The sequence below is a fragment of the Podarcis bocagei genome (genome assembly GCF_964188305.1).
Source record: "Podarcis bocagei genome assembly, chromosome: 11".
NCBI lineage: Eukaryota > Metazoa > Chordata > Lepidosauria > Squamata > Lacertidae > Podarcis > Podarcis bocagei.
The window spans coordinates 50738586-50759283 of record NC_138136.1 but is presented as its reverse complement, the minus strand read 5'-3'; the positions used below and the strand labels follow the sequence as shown (position 1 = coordinate 50759283).

The window sequence follows — 20698 nt, the reverse complement described above, 5'->3', positions numbered from 1 at the left end:
AGCCGGTGTTTGTCCACAGACAGCTTTTCCAGGCCATGTGGCCAGCATGACAAAACCGCTTCTGGCGCATGGAGGACCATGGCGAGTGTCAGAGCACACGGAAATGCCGTTTACCTTCCCGCTGTGGTGGTGCTTATTTATCTACTTGCACTGGTGTGCTTTCGAACTGCTAGGTTGGCAGAAGCTGGGACAGAGCGAGGGGAGCTCACTCAGTTGCGGGGATTTGAACCACCGACCTTCCAATCGGCAAATCCAAGAGGCTCAGTGGTTTAGATCACAGCGCCACCCGTGTCCCAGTCTAGTGCCAAAGGCTGACAGCAAAAGTGTTGTAGATTTCTTTCTCTTCTTTTTTCTCCTACATTTCCTTTTTCCTTTTAATTAACTCCTTTTAATTTCAGTGTGGCCCGAGGTCTTGTGTGCCTGTAATCCTAAATTTAAAAGCATACTATTTATTTCAACAACTTTAATATTTCTTGCACTGTGCCCCATCCCCCACCACACCTCACGAGGGCTAGACACTCAAAGGAGAAATTCTTGTGGATCTCTTCAAGGGTGCCTCAGAATACGTTGCTGTTATCAACATGGGCTTGGGGCAAATCATGTTTCCAGTGTTGGGGTTGACTGCTTGGAGTATGCAACATGATCAGGAAGAGTGCTTTCTGATCAGATATGCATCCTATACACTGAGATATGGGGCAGAAATGGATTTAAACTCCAGTTCCTCTGTTTTTCCAGGTGAAGAACTCTGCTAATGGCTGAAGCCTCTTTTAATGGCTGAAGACCATTGCATATCAGAATAAACAAGAATGCTTCAGTCTGGTACCCCCGCCAGATGTTTTTGGACTACAACTCCCATCATTGCTGGCTGGTGTTGATGGGATTTGAAGTTCTGATCACCTCTGAAGGTCACTAGATTAGCAAAGGCCAGAATGGACTTGATCTGAAATGGAACCGAATTTAAGGTCTGGATCCCATTTTGAGCTGCGTTGCATGATGTACTTCAGCGTAATACGTTTTTCTAATTAATTAGTTGGCTGTTGACTTTTCACAGAAGTTGACTGCTTTAACAGCTTAATAGAGAGTTAATGAAACTTTTTGCCAGGGCACGTGCTCAATTGGTTACAAGTGAGGAAAGTGCTCAATTGGTTACAAGTGAGGAAAGTGTTTTTTTTTCCTTATTGCTCTTGTGTCTGTTTGCATAGCGTAGCTGAGAGGATTAAAATAAAATAAAGAAAGAAAGATTAAGAGCTTATTAGTATGCACCAAAGACTTCAATTTTTCCACCGAAGGAAGAAATGAAGGGATCGTATTTAACTGAGCTGTGCCAAAATTATGAGCGATACTGTTTTTAAGGGAATGATTTGCCCATTGGACTGGGCTTCTGCATGGTATTAGACGGACCTCAAAGGAGAGTTCGTTCCTTTTGCTAGAAAAGCCATAACTATTTCTGAGTTTGAGGAACATTCCCCTCTCTCCCCATGCTCACGGATCCCAAAAGACAAATATGTGATTCTAGCAGAATAAAACAGGAGTTGCCCATATCCCCTGTGGGGAGTAATTAGCAACATCTGGAAGAAGTTAAGCTTCTGTGGGCAATTCTGATAAAACCCCAAGTTCCCACTTCTCTTGGTCAGGAACGGTTGCTTGTGTGTGTGCTTTGACAACTGTTTCAGCTGGCAACTGCTGATCAGCGTCTGGTTTTGTTTTTTTTCATTCTCCCATCAGATTTATGAGGGGTGGTTTCACTGTGCTAAGCTGGCAGTACACAGGGCAATGAAAAGCTGCAACATTACCGCTCTGCCTGGCTTGCTGCCCTCACCAACCCTCTGAGCAAGCTGCAATCTGGCTTTTCCTCTGCCATCTTGAAACCATGCCGAATCATTCCAAGCGGAAAAAATAGTAGTAGTAGTAGTAGTAATAATAATAACAACAACAACAACAACACAAAAGCTCAAACAAATAACAAACTTAGTTGGTCTCTAAGGTGCTACTGGAAGGATTTTTTTTATTTTGTTTCGAATAATAGTAGTAATAATAATATAATTATTATTATAATTACTGTATCATACCCTTCCAAATTTCAAGAGGGCAAATAAGGGCACACACCCCAATCCTGCCAACCCTGTCACTCACCTCCAACAGGGGAATTCCCTCATCGTGGTTTTTTTTAGTCCTGTACTCTGGTGTGAGCCAACTGAATCACAGTACGGAACAAAAAAACAACCACTCATCTTTTAGTCCCGCGCTGTGGAATCAGAAGCCAGGGCGGGAAGTCTTGCTTAAAATGGGACACTTGGAGGGTATGCAATATGTTAGAATCATAGAAATGTGAAGTTGGAAGGGACCGCGGGGGTCAATCTAGTCCACCCACCTGCAAAGCGGGACTCGAATCCACAACCCTGGGATTATGAGTCTCACACTCTCACGACTGAGCTGTGTTACATGACATTTATCTTTTTTGTCCCGCTCTCCAGCTTGCACCTAGGCCATTGGTATTTCATTTCTTCAGATTGCCCTTTACCTCCTGTTAAGAAGGATAGAAGAATTAGCAAGGCTGGATTGGAGCTGCGATGGGTGGGAAGTACAGATTATGGGGTCCTTCTGGACTTATTTCCAAAAAGCGGCTTTTGGCTAGAGTTAACTGCAGGCTAAGGATACTGAACCATATGGAGACATGATTTTAGTTCTTGCTATGGTTGTGTTTTGGTCTACTTCCTCGACCGTTTTAGGAAAGGCTGGCTCAAAGACCAGAACAGAGGCAGATTCCCTCTCTGTGCCTTCAGTTGCTTGTGCAGTTTCCCTGCAGCCTTAGAGTGGCAGTTGCCTTATAACGTGAGGGCATTACTAAGCACTTTAAAGACCAAGGCATAGACCCACAGCGTGGATTTACATAAAATGTGCATGTGCTGTGTGCATGCTGATTTTATGTGCCTGAGCAATTTAAGTTGGGGGTTGGCTAGGATCTCACCTGCATGCTCTTTGCAAATTGCCCAGCAACTCTGTAAGCAGATAATTATTTTTAAAAATGTTTAAAAGAAAGTGGGGGAAGGAGGTGAGATCTGGGGCCCAACAAAACAGTTCTATGGTTCAGGGCTCCTGGGCTTTCCATTAGCAGCAGCTCTGTTTACAGTCAAACCTTGGTTCTTGAATGGCTCTGTTTTTGAAAGTTTCAGCTCCCGAAAACCTGGAAGTAAATGTTCCAGTTTTCAGACGTTCCTCAGAACTCGAACATCCAAAGCGGCTTCTGCTTGAGTGCAAGAAGCTCTTGCAACCAATTGGAAGCCGTGCCTCAGTTGTCCAACGTTCAACAACCAAGGTTTGACTATATTAGGCAAGGAAGGTTGTAACCAAAAACTCTGATAGCTTGAGAGAGCAGAGATTGGCTATCTCTGCCTCTTTCTCTACATGCAAGTAGAGTGGTACCCCGGAACTCGAACGTAACCCGTTCCAGAAGACCGTTTGACTTCCGAAACGTTTGAGTTCTGAGGCATGGCTTCCAATTGACCGACAGCTAGATTTTTGCACAGCAGAAGCCTTGTGTTCTGAGACACTTTTGAAAACCACAGCACTTATGTCCGAGTTTTCGGCACTTGGGAGCTGAAACATTCGAGAACGAAGCCGTTCGAGTTCCGAGGTCACACTGTATTGAATTTGCCTCCATTCACGGGCAAACTGCAATCCAGCCTTCTGTGCAAGTAAGGTAAAGGTAAAGGTACCCCTGCCCGTACGGGCCAGTTGTGTCCGACTCTAGGGTTGTGCACCCATCTCACTTAAGAGGCCGGGGGCCAGCGCTGTCCGGAGACACTTCTGGGTCATGTGGCTAGCGTGACGAAGCTGCTCTGGCGAGCCAGCGCAGCACACGGAAACGCCGTTTACCTTCCCGCTATAAAGCGGTACCTATTTATCTACTTCCACTTGGGGGTGCTTTCGAACTGCTACGTGGGCAGGAGCTGGGACTGAAAGACAGGAGCTCACCCCGTCACGGGGATTCGAACCGCCGACCATGCGATCGGCAAGTCCTAGGCACTGAGGTTTTACCCACAGCGCCACCCGCGTCCCTGTGCAAGTAACTGTTTGCAGATGTGTCTCTGTCACCTTTAGGAGTTTTAACCCAAATTGCATCTTTTAGTCCCATAGAAAACGCCAAACTGCCATGAATTATTTCTATTCAGAGCAAAGCCGAGCTACGGAAACAGAATTATGGGCCTGGAGCCCACAAGCAGCAATTCCCGCCTTGGTTTGTTAAGGCTGTTTGCATGAATATCTGATTAATAATTGGCCAGAGCGCGGGCAAATACATCTGTGCCTTTGCATAAGAATGCTCGGGGCTGGTTGGATATTAATGCTGGGCGTCTGGAATCCATCCTGCAAGTCTGACGCAGGCATGACAGTACAAAAGAGCAACATTAATGTTCCCCGATATACAGTGGTACTTCTGGTTATGAACTTAATTCGTTCTGGAGGTCCGTTCTTAACAGGAAACCGTTCTTAACCTGAAGCACCACTGTAGCTAATGGGGCCTCCTGCTGCCACCATGCCGCCAGCACACCATTTCTGTTCTCATCCTGGGGCAAAATTCTTAACCTGAGGTACTACTTCCGGGTTGGCGGAGTCTGTAACCCGTAGTGTTTGTAACCCAAGTGTTTGTAACCCAAGGTACCACTGTATACAAAAGACATAGGCAGTAGTGCTGGTCCATGGGTCGGGGGCAGAATCCAGAACACACAGTAGGGCAGTATCGTCATTGAACCAAATAAAATGGTGATCAAATTCTCCAAGCAAAATACAGCGGTATTTATGTTTATGAACTTAATCCGTTCCAGAAGTCCATTCTTAAACGAAAACCGTTCTTAAAACCGAGGCCCAATTTCCCTTATGAGGCCTCCCGCCGCTGGTGCCCTTCCACCTTTCAGATTCCGTTCTTAGACCGAGGTAAAGTTCGCATACCAAGACACTACTTCTGGTTTTGCGGAGTTTGTAAACCGAATCGTTCTTAAACAGGACTGTTCTTAAACCGAGGTACCACTGTAAAGGAGAGGAACGGAGGGAGGAATAGCTGCCCAAGATAATGGAACCCAAGAATCTACAGTTGCTAATAGTCAACGCATTCAATCAACCGGAAATCTGTTTTGCCCTTAGCGGAGAACACCAGTTTCAACATTTCCAAAGTCAGCATCCCATAGTTCAGCAGCAACAATGGCTCTCTTTCTGAAAATGCAAAAGTCCCCAGTTTTTCAGATCTGCCTCTCTCACTGAACAGAATAAGCAGGCTGCTTCTAAGACAGAGGACAGAAATCAAAGAGAAAACATGGTTTAGGATGCCATTTCTTGTATTGTCCTGGCTTCTTTGCGTAATAGCCTGACACAGACAAATTAAACAGGTGGCATATTTTCCTGGCTTGAGGATGAGGATGATTTTATTATTTGGACCCCACCCATCTGACTGGGTCATCCCAGCTACTCTGGGTGGCTTCCAGCAAAATAGAAAAACACAATGAGACACCCAACATTAAAAACTTCCCTAAACAGGGCTGCCTTCAGACGTCTTCCAAAAGTTAGATAGTTGTTTATCTCCTTGACATCTGATGTGAGGGCGTTCCAGAGGGCGGGCGCCACTACCGAGAAGACTCTCTGCCTGTGTTTCCAAGTAACATCACTTCTCGCAGTGATGGAAATCTCCAGCGGGCCCTCAGAACTGGATCTCACTGTCCGGACTGAACAACGGAGCTGGAGAATGAAGGGATGGGGGAAAGTTTCAGGTGGTTAAATTGTGGATTACTAACTCAGCGAGAGAGTATCTGCAGAAGGTTCCTGGTTCCATCCCGAGCATCTCCTGCTTGAAACCCCGGAGAGCTGCAGCTGGACATTACTGAGCTTAGATGGACCGTCGGTCTGACTCTGCCCAGTTTCCTACGTTAGGTAAAGGTAAAGGGACCCCTGACCATTAGGTCCAGTCGTGACCGACTCTGGGGTTGCGGCGCTCATCTCGCTTTATTGGTCAAGGGAGCTGGTGTACAGCTTCCGGGTCATGTGGCCAGCATGATTAAGCCGCTTCTGGCGAACCAGAGCAGCGCACGGAAACGCCGTTTACCTTCCTGCCAGAGTGGTACCTATTTATCTACTTGCACTTTGACGTGCTTTCGAACTGCTAGGTTGGCAGGAGCAGGGACCGAGCAACGGGAGCTCACCCCATCATGGGGATTCGAACCACCGACCTGATTGGCAAGTCCTAGGCTCTGTGGTTTAACCCACAGCACCACCACCCTATTAAAGGCACAGGACAGTTTTTGGGAGTGGAGGGCGCTGGAAAAAAACCCCCACACATGTGACTTTTCAAGAGCAGGTATTGCATTGCCTACTTTTGTACTCTCTTCAATATCGGGCACGCTCTCATTCCGCAGCACAGTAGCTCTCTGTTCAAGCACCTGACCTCGTTCTGTGCCAGGGCAGGTTCCAGGATTTTCAAGTGCTGCTGAAGAGGTGGCACACCCATCTCGGGGGTAGGAGTGGTTTCTGTTGCTCAACTCCCAGCTCTCAAGTTGATTTGGGAGTGGCGGCTCTCGGAACTCCGAGGGCACTCTTCAGTTCTCCGTGCGTCGCTGGCTGGTGCTGGATGTGTCTCGACGCTTGGGAAGGGTAAGCAAAGAGGGCAAAGAGAAGCTCTGTCCATATTTTTTTTTGGTGGGGAGAGAGAGGGGCCTACTGATAGGGGGAGAAGCTTCAGTCCCATGCAATATAGAGAGGAGCGCTTCAGGTTATAGTTTCAAAACCATTAATGCACTTTCGCTGGCATAATCCTGCCCGGCTTTTCCGACACGAAACTTACTTGTTTGCCAACTGGCAGGTGTGTTTGCTGCGGGGCGGGTGTGCTGCTCAAAACTTTGCAGGTGAAAAAGTCATGGTTCATAGGTAAGAGTGTTCACTGAGAGGAAATGTTCCCAGGTCTGAATTGCTCCAGTGAGATCGTGTTGTCGTTCTGAGGATGGTTTTATATATGTTGTAAAAACTAGGACATTTGCTTCGAGTGCTTATATAACCAGGGTGGATTTCTTCCTTCCTTTTTTTCTCTTTAAAAATGTTAGGCTGCTTTTGCCAAGTGTAAGAATAGAAACCTTGCAAAGTCTTGCTGTGCAAACTCCTTTAGATTAAAGGGCCATTTCACAATGTATACAGGCAAAAACTTTCAAAAACTCAGAGCTTCCTGACATACTTAGCTGTCTTGTATCAAGCCAGACCTTTGATCCATCAAGCTCATTATTGTCTAAAATGACTGGCAGCTGTCTCTGGGGTTTCAGGCAGGGGGCATTCCTAGCCTTACCTGGAGTTTCAATTTGGGATTTTCTGCCGCTGGATTACAGCCCTTCCCCTGAGAAGCACATCTGCTTGACATACATGTTTGCAGGCCTATACGCTTGTTGCTTTTCACTTTCTGGGTGTCCACCTTTAGTAGATATCTAAAATTGCAAAGTGCAAATACATACAGAGTTTCGTTTAATTTTCCACAGGCATAAATTTAGACAACAGAATACTAATACTGGTCTCCTGGTGACCGGGTGCAAGTGCTGCTGTTTCTTATGCATTAGGGCACTATTGCGGTGGTGTGTCAATTAAATTCTGAAGTCCAAAATAATGAAACGAGCATCTGTAGGCATGCACGTGTTTAAATAGCTGCTTACTGACTAATTTTTTAAAAATAATAAGTAAGAAAGGATGCTGTGGACTCTGGTATGGCCATGCCAGCCTAGATGCTGATGCGCGTTTGCTGCTGCCTGCTTTCCCTTCTGCTCCCTCAATGGCCATTGGAATGTGGAGTGGCTCTGGGCTGCAGGGCTCTAGCTGCGCCATTGCAGGTTATTGATTGTAGCTGCTCTTTAATACTGCTTAATCCAGAGGTTTTCAACCTTTTTGGAGTCCATGGCTCCCTTGACCAACTACATTCTTTCTGCGGCTCCCCTGTGGGGTTCAGGAGCCCAGTTATGTTACCCCTTGCCTGCACAGCTGGCAGCCCCTCACCCCTTTTATGAGGCTGACTCGGTTTCTGGCAACCATCACCCCCTAGCCAGCCCTTTAGGCACCTGGGATGTTTGTAGCCAGGGCTCCTGCTGCAACAAACAGCCGTGCAAGCCTTTGGGAGGCAGAGATGCGAAAGGGCATCAGAGGAGGGAGGGAAGGAAAGAGGGACAGAGTCCTGTGTTGCTTGCGGCACCCCGACCATCACTTAAGGCACCCTGGTTGAAAACAACCGCCATAATCACAGGAGCTTCTAAGTGTAAAGATTGCAAGAAGCACATAGTGGATAAAATCAATTGACATTAATCGCAAAAAACAAAGAAAACGTCTTTGAAATGCCTGCTAAGATAGAAGATTTAGTATGGTTATGTTTGCAAAGGACTCTATTTTGTATCTGATTTTTCTCTTTCTGGTCAGACAATGTTCCCTTAGGACTACAGTGGACACTCAGGTTGTGAACGTGATCCATGCAGGAAGCACGTCTGCAACCTGCAGCGCTGCAGCTGTGCACACGCAGGTCGCAATTTAGCACTTCTGCACATGCGCAAAGCTCGATTTAGCACTTATGCACAAGTGCCGAAACCCGGAAGTAACCCTTTCCGGTACTTCTGGGTTTGGTGCGGTGTGCAACCAGAAATCGTGCAACCCGAAGCATCTGTAACCCAAGGTATGACTGTATTAGATTTGGAACAGAACAGGGGTGGCTGTGTTTTGACTTGCACACCTTTCCTTACTTTTTTCTTTTTAACCAGCACGATATGTGCTGCGTTACTGGACTTCACAGCGCTGTGTGGAGTGGGCGTCCTAAGTGGAAGCAGGGGAGAATGAAAACTGATGGGAGGCACAGAAAAGGAGGAATATTACTTATGGCAGAGGCTGGCCACATCAGTAGTGGTTGAGAATGCTAGGGTGGTGAATCCTGGCGGTGCTCATCAGCATGGAAGAGATTTCAGTATTATTATTATTTTTAAGGCAGAAAGTTAACTTTAGAGTTAGTGAGAGTAGTTGTGAGCTGCAAAGTTTTCTTTGATCAGGGTTCATGAAAGCTTAAGCGTTTCTATGATGATGACTCAGAAATCGTGGCCTGTGCAGCTAGATGGTAATGCTATTTTTGCTGCTAGCTTGAGTCCTGTCAACTGCCTCTTCTGTCCTGGATCCTGGCTTTGTGACTCACTAATGCCAGCACATAGAAACACATTGTTGTAAGAATGGGAGTGTGCCTTATCTAGGAACACAAGAAGCTGCCTTACTTAAATTGAATCAGATGTTTGGCCCATCTAGCTCAAGGCTGTGTTCAGACATGGGGTTTATTGCGTTAAGTTTTCCCGGTTTATAATGCAATTTCTTCTTTTCCTGGTTTTCTAACATTCCTTTTACACCGTCTTACCTGTTGCGTTACGGGAAACTGGCTTTTGGGTTGACACGCTGCCATGTTGCATCAAATTTTTAAATACAGTTACAGATAGGTAGCCATGTTGGTCTGCCATAGTCAAAATAAAAAAATTCCTTCCAGTAGCACCTTAAAGACCAACTAAGTTAGTTCTTGGTATGAGCTTTCGTGTGCATGCACACGAAAGCTCATACCAAGAACTAACTTAGTTGGTCTTTAAGGTGCTACTGGAAGAAATTTTTTTATTTTGACAAATTTTTAAATGGTGGGGAAGAACTGTATGCAAGGATACTGCCCCAGATTTCAACCGGTGAGTGGCAGAAGTGGGATCATGAAAACCGTGGGGAAATGGCAAAACAAAGCACTTGCGATTTTCCAAGTTGATTAGGTTGCAAATGGGTTATTTAATGGGAAGAGGTTAGTGCAGAAATGAGTGCTAAAGCTTGGCTAGATTCCATTAGATTTCCAGAAGTGGCTTTCGAAATATGTGTGAAATATCACATAAAAAGCTAAAATGATCAGGTAAGGGCAAAAGATCCCTGAATTGCACACATGGTCCATTCCATCTCTACAATTCTATGAATCTGTGCTTTTTGGGGACCTTCTGCATGCCAAAAAGTGCTCTACCACTGAGCTATCACCCTTTCCCAACATCCTTATTTGCAGAAACACAAGTCTTAGACCTGAGCAGACAAGCTCCCTTTGACCCTTGCTACTCTTCTGCCTGCTCGCAGCAAAACTTAGAGGAACCCTCTGGTCTCTTCTGAAATCAAATTCTGCATTTCCGTGTTGTAGGAAAAAGATCTGCTGCTCTTCTCCCCGCCTGTGCTTTTAACGTCGGGGCAGGGTAGGCAGGCCTGATGAGAAGAGCATTTGGCAAGTGGGGGAATCTTCCACAATAAGTGCACTCAGTAGTTGGAGGTGAGGGAAGTCAATTCTTGGTGCCGCATGTATATGACGGTGTTCAGTCAGTGGAAAATAGCAAAGATCATGTTCCCCGTTGCTGAAGAATCTTTGACTGTGTTAATATCCAAGGCAAGCAGGGCGAGGAGCAAGCGGTCAAGTTAAGATGCAACAAAACAAGTATCTTTATTAGTTGGGTTTGCGGCCAACCCTGGTGTTTAACTGGCAACCTAAGTCATGAACCTAAGGATCTGGCTTGTGCACCACCACCCAGTTCTGGCAAAAAGAGGGAACTGGAGAAGGAACCAAGCACTGGGAGGCCAGAGTAGGTCAGGTGACATTCCTTATCCCCTGTAGAAACTCCTGGGACTGCCAGACTTGGTAGTCAAGTGGCCAGAAGGCCTCCTCCTTCTGAGCTACACCTTGCCTTGTTCCAGCATTGCTTCATCCTTGACTGCACAGGAGTCATTTACAGATTAGCAGCTGTTAATTGCTGGGAAAAAGCAGATCCATGGGGCAATTTCAGAGATAAACATTCCTGGTGCCCTGTCATAAATGCTTTCTTGGAAAGAGTAATTTATAGTAATGGTTTGAAATAACTGAGATGCCCGCACCAAATGATCGGACCCATTTTATTGATTCGCTGTCTGAAGAAACCATCTTAAGAAATCAAAGTACGCAAATTTTTACCCATTAAACCACTGGAAAAAAAGTGAGGTGTACATTTACTGAGAAGGAAGTCCGAAGGCTCAAGAATCTGGATCCACTGCAGATGTCTGGTGCTATAAAAGGGTAGACCATTTTATTTCTTGTTCTTTTGATATGGCATTTTGGTCTCATGGGGACAGCCCATGTTACATTCTGGTAACTGAAGGTATTTTTTGTTGGGAAGCACACAGTAAATGTGTTCTCTACTGGAGACAACTTGAGCTTTATTTCATTCGAATATAGCATAAAGCTGATCTAGATATCCATCTTTTTATTTGAAACAATGCTGTGCTCTTGTTTTGCATGGAAGGTGATTTAGCTTTCTATTTTATCTCTTTCCCCACCCCTCCATATTAGTATTTTATTTTTTAAATAATTTATACCCAGCTGCTCTTCAGCCCTAACATCTCCCAGAGCAATTTACAGATTAATGATCTAAAAAGACATAGCACAAAAGAAAATGAGTTGGTAGGGAGAAGGAGATAAGCAAACTCTGGTACTAATTCTTCATTGCGTTGCATAATACTATTGCTGTTGTTGGTTGCATAATACTATTATTAAAAATTCTGTCGGTGCAATGATTTCTTCTTGCAGAACAAGAAGATATATATATAATAATTGCATGTTTAATGAATGAAGGTATGAACATAGGAAACTGCCTTATAATTTTAAAGACCATTGTTTCTTCTAGTGCACCCTGCTCTGCCGCTCACAAGAGGTCTTTCCCTTCGCTGCTAGATGTGACCCTTGTACTGGAGATAGAAGGGCTTGAACCTGGGACCTTCTGTGCGCAAAGTGCACTCTTATCAGGGAACTTTGGGACTTCCCATATCTTCCTATATACATAAAAATGTAAGGCTGTTGTCACGCTGCATGTGATGCACACGAAAACACTTGTGATCACAGGACTTGCTACTCTAGAGGAAAGAGTGCCACACTGTAGAAGGTCTGCAGCTTCTATCCATTATAGACTGGGAGTATAATAATAATAATAATAATAATAATAATAATAATAATAATAATAATAATAATAATAATAATAATAATTTATTATTTATACCCCGCCCATCTGGCTGGGCCTCCCCAGCCACTCTGGGCGGCTTCCATAGAAACCAAAAATACAATAAAATATCACACGTTAAAAACTTCCCTGAACAGGGCTGCCTTAAGATGTCTCCTGAATGTCAGGTAGTTGTTTATCGCTTTGACATCTGCTGGAAGGGCGTTCCACAGGGCGGGTGCCACTACCGAGAAGGCCCTCTGCCTGGTTCCCTGTAGCTTTGCTTCTCGCAATGAGGGAACCGCCAGAAGGCCCTCGGCGCTGGACCTCAGTGTCCGGGCAGAATGATGGGGGTGGAGACGCTCCTTCAGGTATACTGGACCGAGGCCGTTTAGGGCTTTAAAGGTCAGCACCAACACTTTGAATTGTGCTCGGAAACGTACTGGGAGCCAATGTAGGTCTTTCAAGACCGGTGTTATATGGTCTCGGCGGCCGCCCCCAGTCACCAGTCTAGCTGCCACATTCTGGATTAGTTGTAGTTTCCGAGTCACCTTCAAAGGTAGCCCCACGTAGAGTGCATTGCAGTAGTCCAAGCGGGAGATAACCAGAGTATTTGGGAAGAGAGCTCTTTCCAGCTGACCAAGTGGTGCTCTTGAGGTATTTGTGAATAGGAGATAGAGATTGCTTTGGTGACTATCTCTCTGTTGTTGTTTTTAATTGTTTTTACTCTTTACGCAGCAACAGCCAGTTCTCTCTCTCATGCAGGCACTTTTCATGTACAGGAGATCTAACTGCAGGCTTCGTGTCAGCTTTGTCCTCTCAGAAATGAATGTCATTTAATGCCCTTTTGGAGACGTTGAGCACCCATTGTACAAAGCAATAAGTGCGAAATTTTAGGCATTCTTATGTGACGCAATCTCTTTTCTGAGTTCACAGGTTGAAATGAGAGACTTAAGTTGCATCTGCACCATAAACCTCTCTAACTAGACATAGCTTTATCCAAAAAATTGTAGTCTGTTAAGGGTTCTGACCTCACCAAGCTAGAATATCCAGGATCCTTAAACTACAGTTTCCAGGATTCTCCTCAACAGTAAAAGTGGTATCAGAGTGCTTTAAATTTATGGAATAGATGTGACCTAAGGCCGGCTTCCAAACTTTCTGCCTTCCTGAGGCCTGTTTGACACTGACTTGTTTAGGGCGCGACTTTAATTACTAAATGGGGCTGCCGGATCTTACTGCCACCCTGTAAGGACAGAAAGTGTCTAGCACAGGTCTCTGGGTGACTAGCAGCAAGTTCACAACGTTTTCTGACTCCCAACTGTGTTAACATTAGCAATAACAAAATGTCCCCGTCTTCTCCTCAGGCTGCTGAAATGAAGAAAGCTGGCTTTTATTTTTTTTGGGGGGGGGGAATGGGGGGAACTAGGAGCAGGGGTTTTTACATAAGAGGGCCATGAAGTCATTTCTGTTAATGGAAAACGAATCTTAAGCTGAGAAATATGTTTAGATGTGCTGAATTTTAAGTGTGGTTTTCTCCCAGCACTGCCCCCAACTTTGCACTTGGCTCATGTTGATTCAAAGCTCTATTTAAAAACAAAAACCTTGATGTCTGACAGCCCAGGGAAACTTGTTTTCATCACATCTGGCTGACCACTGTATATTTATTAACACATTTGTATGCTGCCTTTCTGCTGAGGCACCCATACTTTACAATTGGAAAGTACTGGAAAAATAAAATTGAATGGTATGCAGTACAGAGCGACAGTCCTTTCAGGGGATGGTGGCTCCCAAACTCTCTGAGAGCCACTGCAGTCCCTCAGGGCACTCAAGCAGTGTTTGAAATTCACCAGGTGTATTTTGCACCTGGCTATCAGCCACTTGTCACCAAGTGAAGATGTGCGGGCACCGTGATGGTGCCTGATATCTCCACCATCTGGAGGTGCATGCCTGGAGATCCTTCGATCTTGATTGTTTTCTCACATTATCGTCACACCCTGAAGAATCTACCTGTGATATTTTATTTGCACAATCAGAACGAATTTCAGGAACCAAAAAGTTGTATTGAAAAATACGACTTTTGAGACACCTGGCCCCCCAATATGGCAACTAGACATTCTGTTTTGGCGACTGTAGCCCTGGTTTAGGGAGCCATTTGGTGCCTAGCTTATATATCTGAGTTTCTAACGCTGCACCCAAGTCTTAAGCAGCCATAGGGAAGGTGGGGAAGGGGCTGCCACCATGTTGACTGCTGCTTGATGGGGCATATTCTGGGACTAGGCAGGTTCTTGGTGGACAGGCAAAAATGGGAGGGTTGGGACCTGTGACCAGGTTCAGTTGTGTGGGTTCGCAAGTTGTACAAGCCCATCTTGTCCTTGTGGATTGCACACAAGTTCCCCACCCCTGAACTGAAAAATAGCTCTGTGAGAGGAGAAAACAGCCTTGCCCAAATGGTCCAAAACACAGAAACTTGACCAGCCAGGTCTCTTCTCTCTGTGTGTCCCCTCATCCCCTCCCACACACATTGACTGTCAACATTGCTGGAGTGTACAACCAGGTGTGTGAAGGTCTTGCTTTCCTTCCACAGAAATGCTAATTGTGTGTCTATATTAACAGTTCTTTTGTCCCACAGTTGCACCGGCTTGTGGTGAAACAATGGAGCTGTTTTGCTTGCGGCAGCATTATAGCGCCATCTTGTTTAATTGTGTTTTGGGTCTGAAGTTGTAAGTGCCAGAGTCATTTATTTATTTCAACCCAGTCGGTGCCCACAAAGCAAACCGGTGTTACTATGTGGTGCGAAAGTTCACTTTGCCCTTGGCATACAATAGGCGTAATCAAGAGGGATCTCGACTGGCTCAGAGAAGTTCTGATTGTTTCGATAAAATCCCTGCAGGGACTGTGCACATTTATAAAGGCAATTTGGAAAGGTACATTTTCCAAGAACAGAACGGCCAGTAGTTTGTGGCCTTGTCCTTCCTGACATGTAACTTTTGAGTGTGTTTGTTTGTTTTGCCCTTGAGGTGCTGTTAGGCAGCTAAAACGTCACAGTAGGTAAAACGTAAAATATATACAAAGACAACCAGGAATAGCAGTGCCAACATCACCAGGCAGAGAATAAAAAGGGTGCCAGTTTCCTGAAGGTCATTAATAGGGCTGGGTGATATATTGATATATCCTCCAAACCTGATTTGAAGTCCATATTGTGATATCAGTTTCATTATTTGTGACCTGGTGATATATCATGGTGTGTGTGTGTGTGTGTGTGTGTGTGTGTGTGTGTGTGTGTTATGAAAAAAATCACAATGTGAGAAAAACCATGAAGCCAGCCAATGGCTCCATCCTTACTTCAGACATTGCGATATATTGGTATATCGTGATGTTTAGCTGGTGATAAATCTCGATGTTGAAAACCAGATATTGCCCAGCCCTAGTCATTAAAACATAGGAACTTGCCTTCTACAGAGTCAAATGGTTGCCCATCTAACTCAGTATCACTGACACCGTCTTATGAGTGGCTTTCCAGAATTTCAAACAGGGATCTCTCCAAGCCCTCCCTGGGGATGCTTGGATTTGAACCCGTGCATTTAAAGCTGGTGTTCTACCACTGAGCTAGGGCCCTTCAAGCAGAGGTGTAGCGTGGGCAGGGGCTGTTGCCCCAGGCGCAGTTTCCTGAAGGCGCATTTTGCTCCTCACGCTGCACCCTGCCAGTCCTGCGCTGTTTTGTGAGTCCGATCCCACACCCCAGCCTTGCAAAGCAGTGTGGGGCTGGCGGGGTGTTAGGAGGACGCAGCAGGCCTTCCAAAAACGGTTCAATCAGACTGATTGGAAGGGCACATATCTGCCCTGTTGTGCTTCCTCCTCCTCGTGTTGCCCTCTTTCCCCACGGTGTGCCATTAAGACACGCTCCACCAGGGTTGAATAGAAATGAAGGCGGCATGCACAACCTGGTTTTGCAGAGGTAAGGGACAAGTGAGGAAACCACACCCTCGTCTTGAAAACCCGTGGTGGAGATTTCTTGATTGTCAGCCCCACCGAAAGGATTGAAATTCTGCAAACCTTTTTCCTCTGTCACTTCTTTGTCTATAACCAGGCAAGTATGGCAAGGGCAGAGCAGTTCCTTCCATTTTTTTCAGGTGCTGCCATTTGACTGTCCAACAGCAGGCTTAGGTTACCGTTGCTAAGGCTTGTGGTCACGCTTTGTTGGAAAGCTGCCCGGCAGAAATAAAGGTGCAGTTTATATGTGCAATGGCAAAACTGGTTTAAACAGGGCCCAGCTCTTCTTTACTTTTGCAGCAGCCCCTGGCGTGTGTGTGTGTGTGTGTGTGTGTGTGTGTGTGTGTGCGCGCGCGCGCTGCCTCGGTTAGTGTGCCAAAGGAGTTGAAAGTTCATCCAAGAGAGATGATGTTTATAGGGCAAGCTGTTCATAACGTGCTGCGTTTGTCAGAGGCTTTAGCAAAAGGGCTGGAAGTTAGGCTTGGGTCTTTTGCTTTCAATTAGGCTATCCCTAGCACCCCAAAATTACAGAGCTGCTGTGTGCTGATAATCCAGAATAACGTATATGCAGGTTGAAGGAAAAGCACTTCTTAATTGTGAATAATTAAACCATGGAATTCACTCCTGCAGGAAGTAATGATGGTAAAGGTTAAAAGGTAAAGGACGCCTGGACGGTTAAGTCCAGTCAAAGGCGACTATGGGGTTGCGGCGCTCATCTCACTTCAGGCCGAGGGAGCCAGCGCTTGTCCACAGACAGCTTTCTGGGTGTTGTGGCCAGCAGGACTAAATCGCTTCTCGCACAAAAGGACACTATGACAGAAGCCAGAGCGCACGGAAACGCTGTTTACCTTCCTGCCGCAGCAGTACCTATTTATCTACTTGCACTGGTGTGCTTTCGAATAGCTAGGTTGGCAGGAGCTGGGACAGAGCAACGGAAGCTCACCCTGTGGTGGGGATTCAAACCACCAACCTTCTGATCGGCAAATCCAAGAGGGTCAGTGGTTTGGACCACAGCGTCACCCGTGCAGGGGCAAACAAAGGCATTGTGACACCTGGGGTGGGGCGCCGCTACGTAGGGCGCATGTGCGGCATCGCTATGTATGATTCATGCGCTGTACATGATGCACGCGCTGCTTCTCCAGCGCTGTATGGGCAGTGCCGGGATCCCTTTGTCGCCGCTACAGTGGCGAACGGAGGATACTCTTCATGTGGCTGTAGCGGCGATGGAGGGATCCCACTGCCATCCGTACGCTGCTTGAGCGGCGCCGGCGGCAAACCGCTATGTACAGCGCATGTGTGGTGTTGCTACGTACAGTGCACATGCACTGTACATAGTGGTTTGCTGCTGGTGCTGGGATCCTCTGCTCGCGGCTGCAGCAGTGAACGGAGGATCCTCCACATGTGGCTACGGCAGCGCGATGGCGGCTTGCGCCGCCGCGAGCCTCCACGAGCCTCCACGGCGTGCCTTCTTGTCACCCCCCCAGAAATACCAAGAACTCCGGTCAATATAAGTTTCAGTAGTGGGAGTGGTCCCAACTCGCAAATCAATAGTCAATTGTAACAAAAACTAATCCATTTTCTACCTTTTTCAGAGATAACAACTACGTGTGGGTAGATCAACGTGTATCTTGATCTTTTCTGTGCGCAAACGTAGAAAATAACAGGATATATTTATACTAATTCTTCAAACTTGCACAACCCTTTAAAAATTAGCTGATGAAGGAGAATACACCGAAACAGGGCCCTGTCCTGGTTTCTGATCCATAATTGACTTCTGACTTCTGCTCAGTGATTGAAACTAAGACCTTCACGTCGAATCTGACTATGGACTAACATGAACTTATCTCTACTAATTCTGTAATGAATTATTGTATTACCGTATATATATCCTTATGAGTTTGAGTTTGTTATCTCTGTTTTGAGTTTGAAATCCTTGTCAGAATACATACTTTTGAATGGATTAGTTTTTGTTACAACTGACTATTCATTTTTGAGTAGGAACCACTCCCACTACTGAAACTTATATTGGCCTGAGTTCTTGGTGTGCTTTTTTTCTTGGTATTTAACTTATTTAACCCCCCCCCGACATGGCACCCAGGGTGCACTCCCCCCTCCCCGTTGTGATGCCATTGCATCTGTGTCCCAGTAAATGATGATCACCAACTTAGATGGCTTTAAAAACGGATTGGGCTGATTTTTGGAGAAGGCTGTCAATGGGCACCAGTCACAATGGGTGTGGTCTACCTCCACTATCTTTGAATGACAGCTGCCTGGAATTGTGGGCGAGGAGAGTGCTGTTGTGCTCAGTTTCTGTTTGTAGGCTTCCCATAAGCTCTTGGTTGGGCGTTGAGAGAATAGAATCTGGGACTAGATGGGCCATTGCCTTAATACAGCTGTGTTTTATATTCTTCTGTGTCTATTCTTATTTTTTTATTATTAGATTTATATATCCCACCATTTACTCCAATGACCTCCAAGTGTGGGGTCCACGGTTCTCCTCCCTCTCTTGTTCTCCTCCCTAAAATTATGTGAGGTAGGTTAGGCTGAGAGGCGGTGTCTGGCCCTAGGTCACCCAGCAAACTTCATGGCTGAATGTGGATTTGAACCCTGGTCTCCCAGGTCCCAAGGGACGCGGGTGGTGCTGTGGGTTAAACCATGGACCCTAGGACTTGCCGATCAGAAGGTCGGCGGTTCGAATCCCCTCAACGGGGTGAGCTCCCGTTGCTCAGTCCCTGCTCCTGCCACCTAGCAGTTCGAAAGCACGTCAAAGTGCAAGTAGATAAATAGGTACCACTCCGGCGGAAAGGTAAATGGCGTTTCCCTACGCTGCTCTGGTTCACCAGAAGCGGCTTAGTCATACTGGCCACATGACCCGGAAGCTGTACGCCGGCTCCCTCGGCCAATAAAGTGAGATGAGCGCCGCAACCCCAGAGTCGGCCACAACTGGACCTAATGGTCAGGGGTCCCTTTACCTTATCTCCCAGGTCCCTAGTCCAACAAGTAGATTGATTGATTCTATTTCTGTGCCGCTTTTTATTCAAAAAATTCCCAAAGCGGCTTACAAACAAAAGATGAAAAATAACACAATGGAACATCACAAATGCAGCATAAATCATATAGAATACTTAACAAAGTCATCGGTAAAACAATCTCACAAATAAAACCATTACCATCTATGTAACACTATTAACAAAACAACCAGAAAATAAGCTAAACATCACAGTTACACCAAAAATCATAGGATTCTCAGAGTACAACAGCATTCATATCTATAAAACAATATTAAAACATTAACAAAACAGCAACAAAGCCCTGTTGAATTTGTACACGTGCTCTTCCTTCCACCATGTCTCAAACTTTCATTCTATTCAATGCATCAAAATATACCTGCACATAATGCTCTCCAAGTCAGCAGAGAAAACATTTTTTTTTTTACATTCCACCCTCTACAAAAGTGTTTGAAATTCTGTGTTGTTGTTTTTTTTATGAGGGACCCGTGCAAGAATAATAGAATGGTAGAGTTGGAAGGGACCACGAGGGTCATCTAGTCCAACCCCCTGCAATACAGGAATCTTTCACCCAACATGGGGCTTGAACTCACAGCCCTGAGATTAAGAGTCTCATGCTCTACCAACTGAGCTATCCTTGATTGCCCCATGTCCAAAATGCTGTGCTTCTCCCCCGCCCCATGTAAATTAATCTGAAACAATGACCCTGTCCTTTCATTATACATAGACAACGTCCTCCATTTTCCAAGATGCACACCCATCTTGGAGCAATGGAAATAATCAACGGGTCTGGCTCATTACAAAGAGGCAGTTCTCTTTAGAAGACCCAGGCCTGTTATGGGGTGGTGTAGATGTATAATTTTCCCTGGCCTTCCTAAAAGGCAGAGGTAGAAGCATTTCTCTGCTCGGAATTAGGTCAAATAATTTTTGACTGTTGCTGAAAACCGGTGTGCATGTCTAAGGCCTTTTGTGGTTTGGGTTCCTGTAATTAATCTCTTTCTGTATTCCTCACCTTGTCTGCAAAGTGAAACTGATACTCTCTCTTGATGTATTAGCTACTGTAGAATTCAGAACAGGAATTTATTTTTTAAAAAATGTAAATATTGCATATAAAGAGCTTGTGGTTAGGATAGATTAAGTCACTCTGGACTTAATTATTTGTAAGGATTTTTATACTTCCCTTTTAGCTTACATTCCCAGAAGTTTGATGGTTGAGCCGGTACGCCGCCCCTTATCAGGGCATTTGCTGTAAGGGGCAAATCAGCTGGGCTAAAAATTAATTTGTTATTTTATTCGTGTTCCTCAGTCAAATCACTACAAACAAGACCGTTACCTCCCCTCAGGCTTACAGTCTTAGTGAAGACACAGCGCTGTAAAGGGGAATGGATTGTGAGGCAGTTGGGAAATAGTGGTTGGATGTGAGCTCACACAAGGGACGTGTATGGTGGAGCAAAAGAACTACTGATAGATCTCAAGAGTAACTGGGGGGAAGGCTGTGTAGCTCAGTGGATAGAGCCATCTGCTTTGTGTTCAGAAAATGCCAGGCATCTTCGGTAAGGTTAAGTTATAGTGCGCACAACACTGGGCTAATTCACCAATGATCTGCCTTGAAATATGGCAGCCACCCAGTTCTCCAGTGATTTCCAACAGATCCGCAATGGTTTCTGATTCCCAATTGTTTCAACCAGT

General features: G+C 45.6%; 1 protein-coding gene across 2 annotated transcripts in view; it reads left to right on the top strand.

Annotated features, from left to right (window-relative positions):
* Nucleotides 1–20698, top strand: part of LOC308597363 (E3 ubiquitin-protein ligase NEDD4-like) — a 121924-nt gene that overhangs the window by 57394 nt on the left and 43832 nt on the right. Inside the window, exon 1 of one of the 2 annotated variants that reach the window (XM_081213286.1) lies at nt 9086–9109. The exons of the other annotated variant lie outside the window; for it this stretch is intronic. Coding sequence (XP_081069412.1) covers nt 9107–9109 — 3 coding nt within the window. The 5' untranslated portion in view covers nt 9086–9106. Of the gene's footprint in view, nt 1–9085; nt 9110–20698 lie in introns of those variants that run through there. 2 annotated transcript variants of the gene reach the window in all.